At 35.7% G+C, this 12,361-nt stretch overlaps 1 protein-coding gene across 1 annotated transcript; it reads right to left on the bottom strand.

Annotated features, from left to right (window-relative positions):
• Positions 1-1,340: 1,340 nt before the first annotated feature.
• Positions 1,341-5,161, bottom strand: LOC121905416 (meprin A subunit beta-like). The gene is made up of 11 exons (XM_042423635.1): positions 5,074-5,161; positions 4,836-4,953; positions 4,549-4,727; positions 3,883-4,101; positions 3,601-3,764; positions 3,266-3,488; positions 2,472-2,912; positions 2,192-2,356; positions 1,749-1,851; positions 1,543-1,605; positions 1,341-1,456 (listed from the first exon to the last, which is right to left on the bottom strand). Exons 1-10 carry the CDS (start codon positions 5,159-5,161, stop codon positions 1,578-1,580), a joined length of 1,728 nt encoding a protein of 575 aa, XP_042279569.1. The 3' UTR covers positions 1,341-1,456; positions 1,543-1,577.
• Positions 5,162-12,361: the final 7,200 nt, after the last annotated feature.

The raw sequence follows: 12,361 nt of genomic DNA, 5'->3' as shown, positions 1-12,361 counted from the left end.
GTGAACACTGTTGCCAAATTCACCACAAGGAAAATATATCCCTTCATCGTCACAGTCTGTCATGCGCCACACTTAAATTGTACAAAAGAGATTATATATATATAAAAAAAACATGAGAAGACATTCAAAGATATTTATGATGTTACTGAAATGCATACTTAAATTTTTCATTTAATTTAATTTGAATTTAATTTTATTAAATTTGCCTTTAAAGAGGATATAAAATGTCAATTCTTGTTTACCTTCTGCCTGCCTGATTGTCTGTTCCTCAAGTGAACATGAGAAGCTTTGGCTGTGTCAGGACAGTTTTAAGCAAGCATGAAAACCCGCATGGAAAAAACAAAACGGTTTCACAGAACTGCTTTCATAAAAAAAAAGTCATTGTTCACATGATTCTCAGGTATGCGAAAGTTGCTGTTTTGTTGGCAATACAGTAAAGATAGAGTCCATTGTTATGTGCTTTGTCATCACCTTTGCATGTCAGTTTGTTATCAGATTTCTTTGAAATGCACAGAATGTACCATAGTAATCTCCTTTAATCCCAGAAGACAGCCTACACTTTCACTTTTACTAAGACAAGTGAAATGTCAACGTCTATCTTTCTGTGTAATTAAACTTGACAATCAAGTCAAATGAATCTAAGAAATGTTAAGTGATGTTTAAAGTTCTGAACACTTCTTACCACAAACTCAACTTAAGTTTTGTGGTTGAGATTTTTTCATTTATTAAATTTATTGAGGGTGCATCAGTAAGGTTGTCTGTTTATTTTGGGGATCCATGGTAGATTAAAACAAGACTAAGCAGCTCTTTGAGGCTATAGGCACTGCTGACATGCTCACATTGACAATGCAAACAACCTGATGTTTAGCAGGTATAACGTTTAACAGTGAGTAGAATATACATGATAAACAATACATCAGTGGGGTAGTAAAGCAATTATATATATTTTTATCCTTAAGTATTTTATTTTTCTTTTTCTTTATTTCTGATTTACCATTTTTTGGCTAAATTACTTGTTTTGCCTTATGCACTGCATTGTACTCAATTGCTCTTAGATTTTTTGACAGAATAAACTGACAATTACAAAAAATGTATAAAAAAACACAGCTCAAAGGAATAGAAATGACTGCACTGAAAGTCACAGATGTTTGTCCACAATAAACTGTGGAACTTTTCCTTTGTAACTTCCACAGCTCCAAATTTGAAGAAACAGGTAAAATTAGAATTAAAAATTGCATGCACACTTACAGCTAGCAAACATAACACACACACACACACACACAAAAACTGAACATCTTAAGGACTTTTTTTATTAGCAGGTGATTGAGTTTGTTCTACAGATTCCATTTACTGCTGGGTTCATGTACGGCAGGTAGCTGAATGGCAGGAAACACGAAGAGGCAGGAATTCTGATGAGTGAGTTATGTAAGAATCTCTGATGGCTGTTGTGTATTTCCTAAAAGTAAGAAACAAAAACATCATAAGATAAAGTAGCAAAATACATTCAGAGCAATTCCACAACATGAGCGAAGGGAAACTTACCATTATGGGGCTGGTCCTCCTGGAAAAAGGCTGATTTAGCGTGACGTGGCTTTCATGTTTGGTCTAAAGAATCACAAACTCAGTAAATGTGAGCGTCGAATATTAAATGTGAATGTAGATTTACTAATTGAAGATCTCCATGATATTTAAAAGTACACTTTAGCTCAGCACTTAACAGTTAATTTCATAAAGCTTTTTGAACTTACCCTGTGTCACACGGGTTAAAGTTGTTTGAGGAAGTTGTTGTAAATTTGCTTGGCAGAAGTTCTGGACAAGGCAGAGTGCTTTTATGCTGCAGACTGGAAATGTCTTGAGAAAATGTGCAAAGATTTAAACAAAGCCACAATATCAGAATGAAAAAAGAGGTCAGTGTTGATAAATGATCCTTGATTATAGATTTTTGGGTTAAGAGTGCGGTTTCCACCACAACGTGGTTACTTTTTCTGATCAGAGAAAAAAGTCAAGAGAAGTTTGCATAACTGTATATTAGAGAAAAGAATTACAACTAGTAGATGTAACAGTTCACATCTGCGATATTTAAATTTAAACAATAGGCTATTAGCTTGAATCAATAATGTGAAATTTTCCATTACAGCACCAAAGATCTAGTTAATAATAAATCTGATCAAGATGAGACATGATAGCAAACCTTTCATTGAAAAGAGGAAGACAGCAGTACCCCCCTTCAGGAAGTCTTGGCTCCTAACTTGCTCCAGAGATAGAAATGATTTCAGCCCATAGGCTGGGTTCACATATACAGATTCTTCATTCATTCTAATTCGTCTTCCCACTGTACGAGGGTTGTCAAATGTGGCTGCAGAAAAACATAAAGCATGTCTCCTTACAGATATGTACATGTCAGTGGTGACAGTATTACAAATGATTATCCATCATGGTAGAACATGGAGATATCTCTAATGAAGACTTACTGTCTGATGGATCAGTGGTCAGAGTGATCTGCTTGGACATCTGTTGTTGAATGTGAGGGTTCTTATCCAGCATGATGAAGGTCAACTGCCTCCATGGGCAAGGCCATTCCAGTGTTGAATCATAGTCACCTGACACTAAGCGAAAATACACTCCAAAAAAAGTTTCTCGCAAAGCAATTACCATCTGATAAGCATAACCTTCTGGAGAATACACCCGAGGGCTGTACAGGTAAGAGTTGTAGTCAGTGGTTGTCAAAAGCCTCTCAAAGTTCTCAACCTGCCAGATATTATGTGGACACTCAGACTCAGACAGGTTGATGTCATCAATGGAAAAGCCTCCCGAAGAGTCTTCATTTCCATTATGCACCTCAAACACAACCTGAAAGGGCTTGGCAGCATTCAGGGGAACCCTGTAATACTGCCAATCAAAGGTTGGTTCACCTGGAGGGGAAATAAATGCTTTTATCAATTTCTGCTCATAGTTTTCATCTTTTTTGCTTCTGACTTGTTTTTTTTTAGTCATGCTAGCTGGAAGGCTTTATGGATGGCAATCAATCTATCAGTCGATCCACAGATAGTTCATACTGAAATATCCCAACAACCATTGGAAGGATTGCCATGAAATTTTGTATAGATATTTATGTAAAAACCTTAGAGATCCCCTGATTTTCCCAATACTGATTTATGATCAAACAGCTGCAAAACTAGTGACATTCCCATCAACTCTGAAAGAAGCATTTCATGTCATATTACATAGAAAACAGTTTCTCTAATTATCTCTCTGTTTTCCTCACCAGTGATCTGACCCATGAGGCGGAGATTTCCTGTAGAGTCCCTCTCATCCTGGAACTCCCTGATCCAGATGTTGAGCTGGTCCGATTCACTCCCACTGTGGTAGTAGAAGAACTGGAGACACTGGACATGACACTCCCTAGAGGGGCTCATCCTGCGGGTCTCTAGCCAGGCTGAATCTCCCTCCTTACCTGATGATGTGCTAACATGCATGAAATAACCTGGGGAATGTTTAGGTGTGATCATTTTTCAGCCAATTTTTGTTTTATTTGATATAGCAGGTGTTGAACTTAATATCTAGCTTGTTAGGACAGATCTTCAGAAAGTTAGTGTTAAGTTCTTTACCCCCCATCTTATCAAGGTTGGTGTGGTCAGTAAAAGGTCCTCCAGCAGCAGTGCTCACTCTCTTCCAACCTTTGGTCAAGCCTTTTTCACAATAGCTCATCCCACAGATGTCGACATCGGAGAAGTTGCAATGCTCCATAAAAGAAACTGATGCATCTGTGGTCACACAGCAAAAACATACATCAAATAAGACACAATTAAAACATGTCTTTTTAAGTAATGTATAATGAGGAAGCGCATCATTCTCATTATCATGCGAGCAGTGTCAACTTACTGCAGTTATAAAGGTGATTCAACTTATAGACATCTGTTTGGCTCATTTCGATTCGCTGGCCAATTTTGTCCTGGTACTGTGGTAGCTTAGTGGCAATCGTGATTCCCGAGTTTTTGGAGAAGAAACTTTTTCCATAGTGCATTACTGATAAGTAGTCGTATGGAGCATTAAATGTTGTACTAGAACTTGGGGTTAATTTCTGGAAATTACCTCTGTATCCTGTTGACCAAGCAGACATGGACATTCATGGTTTAAAGATATTTATTTTTTCTGTTGGTTATAACATATCCAAACTGAAATCAGAATTTAAAAATCAATAATACAAAAATCTCTGAAAATTGTTTTGTAGTGCCAATGTTTTATGCAGGTTCTTATTTATAATCAGCAGCTTAAGCTGTTTGCTTCTATTTTTCACTTCATTTTTAATCATGTGAAGCACTTCTGAGCTGCGTTAGTCACACAGGGATCTTGTTTACTGTAAACTGCTGTGAATAGTGTCTCCTGGCAGCAGAACAGAAATTAAAGATATATTTTTTGTTTAAGAAAAATCTGTTAAAACCAAAAACAATGAGCCTTAAATTTTGAGGTCTAATATTGCTTTTAAATATTGTTATGGCAAAGTATATCTGACAAATGCTTTAAAAGATGGGGATGCTGATTTCAAACCGTCTTTGATGTTTTTCCAGATAATGGTTACGTAGTCATCTCTGTCGTATCTTGATTGTTCATGATATAAGCCCAAAGCGTGGAGAAACTCATGCTCTACTGTGCCGAGACGATCGCATCGATGACCAATGGAAACAACTTGGCCACTTTCAATAATCCTTGAAACATAAGAATAACACCTGCAGAGAGCAGAGAAGTGACACATAGTAGACAGAGTAAATCAATTTGAAGTTTAGATTGCCACAGTGGAAAGTTAGTAGATTATGTGTATGGAAAAACAGAATTACCCTTCATCCTTTCTGACTGTAAGGTAGTATTCCTCAGACTGTCTGGGCTTAAAATCAACACACGACTTCAATCGGAACTGCTCAAAGGCCTGGAGAATGACTCCTTTAGTGTTCATATCTGTTTTCATAGACAATAAAATCATTATTAGCATGTAGTTGGTTTTCTGATTTGATCATACCTCAGCAATGTATAAACAGTTATCAATAGAGAGGGTCTACAGACTACTGTGTAACTCACCAAGGTTGTCTTCTAATACATAAGGAACAGGGTTGTCCCACAGCTGCTCAGTATTTAAAATAGCGTTCCTGGCAACCCTTGTTTTCATATTAATTTCCTTGGGAGACGTAAAGGCATTAAATTAATAGACACAAACCCAACAAGCTATCCAGTAAAAAAATATTGCAATATAAAAAGTGGTGCTCATTACTTACTTGCATAATGTCACCCTCAAATAAATCCAAACCTGGAAGGTAAACAAAAAGATGTCTGCTGTTGTCACTGAAAGCTGCGACAAAAACTACAACAGTACATTGCAGGATATTGCTACTAAAGTCAAGTCAGTTTTATTTACATAGTGCCAAATCACAACAGAAGTTATCTCAGGGCACTTTTCACATAGAGCAGGTCTAGACTGTACTCTTTAATTTACAGAGACCTAACATTCCCCCATGAGCAAGCACTTGGCGACAGTGGCAAGGAAAAACTCCCCTTTAATGGGAAGAAACCTCGAGCAGAACCGGGCTCTAGGTGGGCAGCCATCTGCCTTGATCAGTTGGGTTGAGAGAGAGAGAGAGAGGGGGAGAGGGGAAAGACCACATGAACTAATTGTGCATTTTCTTTGCCAGTACTTCTATAGGTTACTGTTCCAGAGGAGGCAAGAAATATAGTATCTAATTCATATATTTACATGCAGTATATAAACAACTAAAATCTTTACCCCATCTTACCTTCATTTATTTCAGTTATGTCCAAGTCCTCCTCATCATCGATGTCTTAAGAATAAAACAAATTACATTGTGAGATTTACACAAAAATACATTCTATTTTTTTTAGACCAGCTTACATTCCTTTTTTATTTGTGCTCTTTATTGTATGTATGCATTATGCTATCTTTTGATTTAAATATGTAAGAGGTGCCCACTTTGTAACCCTCCAAATCAAAGTTATGTTATTCCTGTTCTATATATGGTTTTACCATAACAGCAAATGTCAACAGATTAATGATATTTTAATAACATTTTTGTTTTTGATTTTATTTCATGAAACAAAAAGCCTTACCTATTAACAATGGCTCAAAAGACTGAAAATGAATAAAAGAATGAATAAATAGAGTAAAATCAAATTCAAAGATACTACTTTTTGTAATAATACAAATAAGTAAATGTACTTACCTTGGCAAAGTGAAGTATGCTCAGCAGAACAATTATGCAGTTATACATTATTGTGAATGAATGTCCACAAAATGGTAAAGATCGACAATTGGAATATACAGTATTAGAAATAAATACAATGAATAAATAAAAATGACTGAATGCAATTGAAATATCGACACATCTAAATGCCTCATAAATAAAAATCCTCAGTTCTTGAATCTATAGTCGCATTCTGCTGTCTATTTTTGATCTGTTCTGCTATTTCCACCAATTCACTAGTCTCCTCAAAGGATTCCTAAATTTTGTTCCTGTATTAAGACCATTATCAGATTTTCAATTTCCATATCTACTGTACAAGCTACAACTCTACCTAATATGTCAAAAACTCCTACTCAAGTGAAGACACAGAGTAGTTTGGGATACCAAACATGTCCTTCCACAAACATAAAAGGCCTCACTAATTAAAGATTGGAACTACACTCTCCCCTTTAGGCCGTCAAAGAATTCAGCATATTACTGTCTGACAAATATTACTCATTTAGTGCCTGAAGCAAAATTGAGAGCTGTGTGTGAAGATGAGAAAGACTTTGACAAAAATGTGCACCAAAACTTGAGTAAAATAAAGGTGAACATTTGAAATGCCTTTAACTATTGAAGCAGGAAATTTGAAAAGGTTTTTGTGTTCATTGTACCTGTGCATCTCTTCTAAACTAACATTTTCTCTTCACATGAGTGAGTGCACCTCTGGTGTGACGTGTTCTCACCTTTATGTACTTTGTGACAGAAGTCCTTCAACCTGTTGATCTACTTTTAGTGACAGTAAAAAAACAGTAAAATGACACCACTCTGCTTACCTTACAGAGCCCATATTGTTGGAGGCACGAAGATTGCTTATTAACCCAAAGGTAACCTATTCAGACTAGATTGCTAAAATGAATGGGTGTTGTGGGCTGTGTAAGAATGTAAATTTCAGTACACTTAGGCAACCAACTAAATGAGCAGTTAAGACAGTAGACCCCAACAGAAGGTAAAACCTTTGTCAAACAGAACAATCCATATACAATCTTTTGAAAAATAATGTGTAGAGGAGACAGAACATGTCTAATTGAAATATCTTAACAGCTATTTGATGGATTGCCATCAAATTTTGGACAGTATATGTATAAACTGATCTATACAGAATCTTATGACCTTACAGGAAGTTTTTTTTATTTTTTTTTTATGGCTGACGCAAAGACTGGATGGAAGTGTTTAAACATACATGTGTAGTATTCACGTGTATGTGTATGTATACATGTCTGTTTATTATTATTATTATCATTATTATTATTATTATTATTATTATTATTATTATTATTATTATTATTATTATTATTATTATTATTATTATGCTTCATTTTTTGTATTTCTATCTAAATGTACCTATTATCTATCTGTTTATAGTACAGATTACTCTAAAGTAGCTATAGTTTTAATTATTCAATTATTATTGTATCCATAAGCTTTCTGAAAGGATTATTTATGTTTCTGAATAAAAAGTATCATAAACTCTCCAAACCAACAAATTCCACTGCCACATGTGTTAAAAACTACAATTCTTGCCCATGTTGAGATGTCTGGTAAATAAACATAAATCTTAATTTGACAAATGGACTAAAAACTCTCCCTAATTAAACCTTTTAACAAAGATTTTTGAGTAAATATTAGTTTACTCAAGTTAAGGGGCCAGTGTAGCATCCTGACTGTAACGTTTAATACACCCCAACCAACCCTCTTCATTTCAGTGATGCTCTTGAAAGAAGTGACCATCCTTTGCTACTAATACATCTTCAAAAAATACATAATAAAAAGTACTGTAAGTGGAATTGCCAGTATTAGACTACTTGAAAAACATACTTAATTATAGGAAGTACAAAGCTTTTAAATAGTTACAGTTACCACCACTGATAAATGTCACTCCTTAAATAACCAATTGGACAACCCATGTATGCAACTCAGAATTCATTTGTCACAACTGGACAATTAAAAGTAATTTGAAACGAAACTAGAAAAAAACCTAAAAATAGGGGCATGGGCTTAAATATGGCTGTCACTGGTTGCACAAAAAATATCACCTCTGAATGAATGTGTTGTTGTTTGCAAAGTGAGGAGGGGAGTGAGAAGATTCCTCCTCTGTCTACAGAAGTCCCCCAACTGGTAAGTGCGGCTTTCGTAAAGGTAATGTTATGTTAAAACTTACATCATACCTTCATGTTCCATTGGAATTTCTAGCATAATTATACTCCCTTACAGTCAAATAATTATTACCAGCTAGACTGGCTCAAAAGGAGAATGTAACATGCGTGCTAGTTATTATTATTAATTAAATCACTTCCTTGCTTCTCAGAGGAAGCTTAAATTTCAGTTGCAACATCATCTTAAAACATAAATACTCAAAAAATTTACAAGTGAAATGCAAAAAAGAATTTTTCTGTAAAAATAGTATAATGAGAAATGTAATCTACAGTACAAATCTGCAGGGTGACATTTTCAGTGTGTCGTGGGCAGGCTTTCTGCCATCAGGGCCACTGAGGGTGTCAGCATATAAACGGTTATAATACTTAGAATGGTATATATTATGTTACAGTTGTTTTGAGGTAATGCAAATCAATGAAACTACTTTTTAGAAATGCGTCACACTATTAAAGTGATGCGTTTCATACTCTGCCTATTCTCACAAAACGTCTGTTAGTTTCAGGTGCACAGCCAAACACGTGGAATATTTCCCAGTACAGATGTAACTGCAAATTAAGATGGGAATGATGTTGCAGCACTACTGTTTTCCATCCAATCAGAGGAGGTAGTTTGTACTGGTTTTGTAACGACAGGCTTTTCTATATTTTCCACATTTTTTTGGCATGCTGTCAACCATGGCTCTGCCTAGTCAAATCTTATTGTTTATTGTTTTTATTAGTATTTGTCTGTCAGCTGTGTTTCTTACAGTTGGTTTATGCAGGCTCCCATCTGTCTGAAAGTCTGAACGGTTCAGTGGAAGACTTGATAAATCTATAAATAAAGATAGAAAAAAGCGTTCCATATTTATAGTTATACTCATGAGCTTTTACTTGAACCAATGTCAGAAAGCTTTTAACATTAAAATATTGATGAACATTTTGTAAGAAGATTGACCTTTCACTTAGTGTACTTATTACAAGAACAATCTGTTGCTGATTAATAGAAGATGGCAAAAGTGCCATTAATGGGTGATGGTTTCACTTCACTGTAACTTATCCAAACATGCCGACAGGATCGGATTGAGTGTTCACCTTTTTCAGAACAGCTGAAATGACGCATGGCCAAGCATTGTTAATACCCACAGATATTTACAGTACTTTATTTGCCAAGATCATGAAATATGCATCAAATAAAACCTGCATATATAAAAATGTTTTAACAATCAATCAGTGTACACAGCAAACTGTACTGATGACATTTTAATAACAATTATTTCATCTACACAGGAGAGTTTGTCAAGTTATGGAGCTGATACACCTCTGGGGTGACATTTATAACTTTAAAATATTAGGTGTAGATAACTCCCTTGTATGAGTTCCATTTCCAAGAGCAGATTCTGGTTTTCTGTAAATGTAATGAAAATACAATAATGTTGTATTTCAGTTGCAACAACTGCCGATTAGCATTCTCATTGGTTCTTCATTGTAAATCTATCATATGGCTGCTGTCCATGGAGCACAGAAACAGAAGTTAGAACAAAGTGTAAATAAACACTTTGATGAGGATAATTAAGTTTCAGATTACGGTGAATAAAAGGATATGTTGCACAGCAGCTGTCCCATTAAAGAGAAGCAATTAGTTGAGGGAGCAGTGTTTTTGACAACAAAAACAACATTAGATGAAAGATTACAGACTATATATAAGACCTTAAAAACTAAAATGTATTTCAAATTGAAGATATGGATCACTTGTAATGAAGACTTGTTTTCTCATGCAAGTTGACCCGTCCTATCCCTAAGTGAACTCAGACTGGTGTTGTCAGTGGAAGGCCCAGCTTTTGTGCCGCTGGCTCTCTCTCAGCTGACACTTACAGCAGCACGAAGAGTCAAATTGCACACCCTCGAATTCTTGAAGCTGCATGACTCCAAAAAGGTGATGGCAGATGCTGAAAAAGACAAAAAACACAAGTTGTCGCTACATGCACGTCAACAGAAATGCAAAAATCACAAGATAACATTGTATAATTAGGTGTCCAATCACAATGACCAATCACATTTTGGTAGATTAGTGATGATGCTGAACCATTGCTGGTTATTGGAAAAGGTGTCTTTACCATCAGCGCATCACAGATGTATAGTCAGTCATACATTGTGCCAATTGTAGAAGTGTATTCTGAACTGTGCTCTACGAAATTGTGTTCCTTCAAATTGTGTGTTAATAAATAAAAAATCTTATTCCAAAAGCTACTCATCTGTAATTGGAACTGAGTTAATATTTAAGCAGACCTTCTTCAATGTTTTCCCAGACAATGGTTACGTAGTTATCTCTGTCGCATCTAGACTGTTCAAGCAAGAAGCCATGCGCATGAGGAAATTCATGCTCGACAGCAACAATGTGATCACACCACTATTCAAGATAGACACTCTGGTCTCCTTGACACTGATTCCCAATGTATGACTAACATCTACTGACAGAATGGTGGGTAAAGGCAAATAAAACAGGTAAGTTACAGGGGTAGTTAGACATTTTGGCATATATACTCATTCACTGTCTTGCTAAGCTAAGCTAAACTAAGCTAACTGGCTGCTGCTGGTAGCTGCATATTTACTGTACAGACATGAGAGTAGTATCGATCTTCTCATGTAACTCTTGGCAAGGAAGCAAATAAGCATCTTTTTCAAAATGTCAAACTATTTCCTTAACAAAACACAAGAACAGCATGTGTCCATGGTAATTGTTTTAGTGTCATTCATACCACAAGAAAAAAAAAAAAGATTTGTTAGAACTTGTTCAGGTGAAGAAAGAGAGGCCCAGACTGGGTTCATACAAATAACCTCATCTCCTTAAATGAAAACAATTTATCATGTCAAAATATAAAATGTATTATATCTACAAAAAAAGTTTATGAAAGGAGAGCAGATTAATAATAAGATCAACAACTAAAACTAAAGAATATATCATCATTATTTCAAGTGATATTGTGACCCACCCATCGTCTTTGATGACTAAGATGCAGCTGGGTTAGGTGCATGAGGAAATTCATGCTTGACGGCTTGATGACTAAGATGCAGCTGGGTTAGGTGCATGAGGAAATTCATGCTCGACAGCTTGATGACTAAGATGTAGTTGGGTTCATTGTCCCAGGGTTTGAAGTCAATGCATGTCTTAAGCAGTATTTGAGCAAAAGCATGTAGAATAAACCCTTTGGCACTCAGGTTTGTGTTTCAATGTGAGCAAACAAGAGAACGTACAATTTAATAACGAGCCAGCAAAGCAAACAAGTTAATCATGTTCTACTCTACTCTTTTCTCACGGCTAAAATATCAGAACAGAGACAATGTCTCATCCGACACATATGGGGCAGGTATTTCCCATTTGAACTGATCTCTCGATATTCCAGTCACAAGCCTTTGAAATCACACAGGAGGAACAAGAAGATTTATTGTCATCTTTGTCCTAATAACATACTGAACTCATGCTAGTAAGCATCCTCACAGGCATAAAAAGATAATGTATTACTTCGCAGTGTCAAATTTTTGCAATACAAAGGAACAGGTTATTGGAAGAGGAGTTCAGTGTAAGTGATGGCATGTGCTATTTATAAAAGTACATACATACCAGGCAGTTTACCAGACAAAAGACTGAGAGACTGATAATAGTCTGCTCACCTGTCATCTTAGTTGACAAATAACTAAGGTGACAATAGATATGCAATAATCCAGTAACTCTAATCTACAGAGAGAGAGAAAACAAAAAAACAAAGTGTGACTTGTTCAAAGAAAGTCCTGCATCAGAAAACAATATCGTGTTGAACAATAGTTTAACTTATGTGTTTGGTGACTTTATGTCCTGTCGTTTAGGGTCCCACAGACCCTGCTTCTGTATGTGTAAAAATAATATTCTCAAATATGAAATCAACATTAAGTCTTGCTGTCCTC

The sequence above is a fragment of the Thunnus maccoyii genome, chromosome 10 (genome assembly GCF_910596095.1).
Source record: "Thunnus maccoyii chromosome 10, fThuMac1.1, whole genome shotgun sequence".
NCBI classification, from domain to species: Eukaryota; Metazoa; Chordata; class Actinopteri; order Scombriformes; family Scombridae; genus Thunnus; species Thunnus maccoyii.
This window is presented reverse-complemented; position numbering and strand designations above follow the sequence as displayed.

What these genes read in the sequence shown, in the direction of transcription:
- LOC121905416 (XM_042423635.1), bottom strand. Translation starts at nt 5,161, where the DNA reads ATGAAAACAAGGGTTGCCAGGAACGCTATTTTAAATACTGAGCAGCTG. An exon ending in TGTATTAGAAGACAACCTTG is followed by an intron (nt 4,954 to 5,073) that starts GTGAGTTACACA and finishes CTATGAAAACAG; the next exon opens with ATATGAACACTAAAGGAGTC. An exon ending in CTTCCTCTTTTCAATGAAAG is followed by an intron (nt 1,852 to 2,191) that starts GTTTGCTATCAT and finishes CATTTTCTCAAG; the next exon opens with ACATTTCCAGTCTGCAGCAT.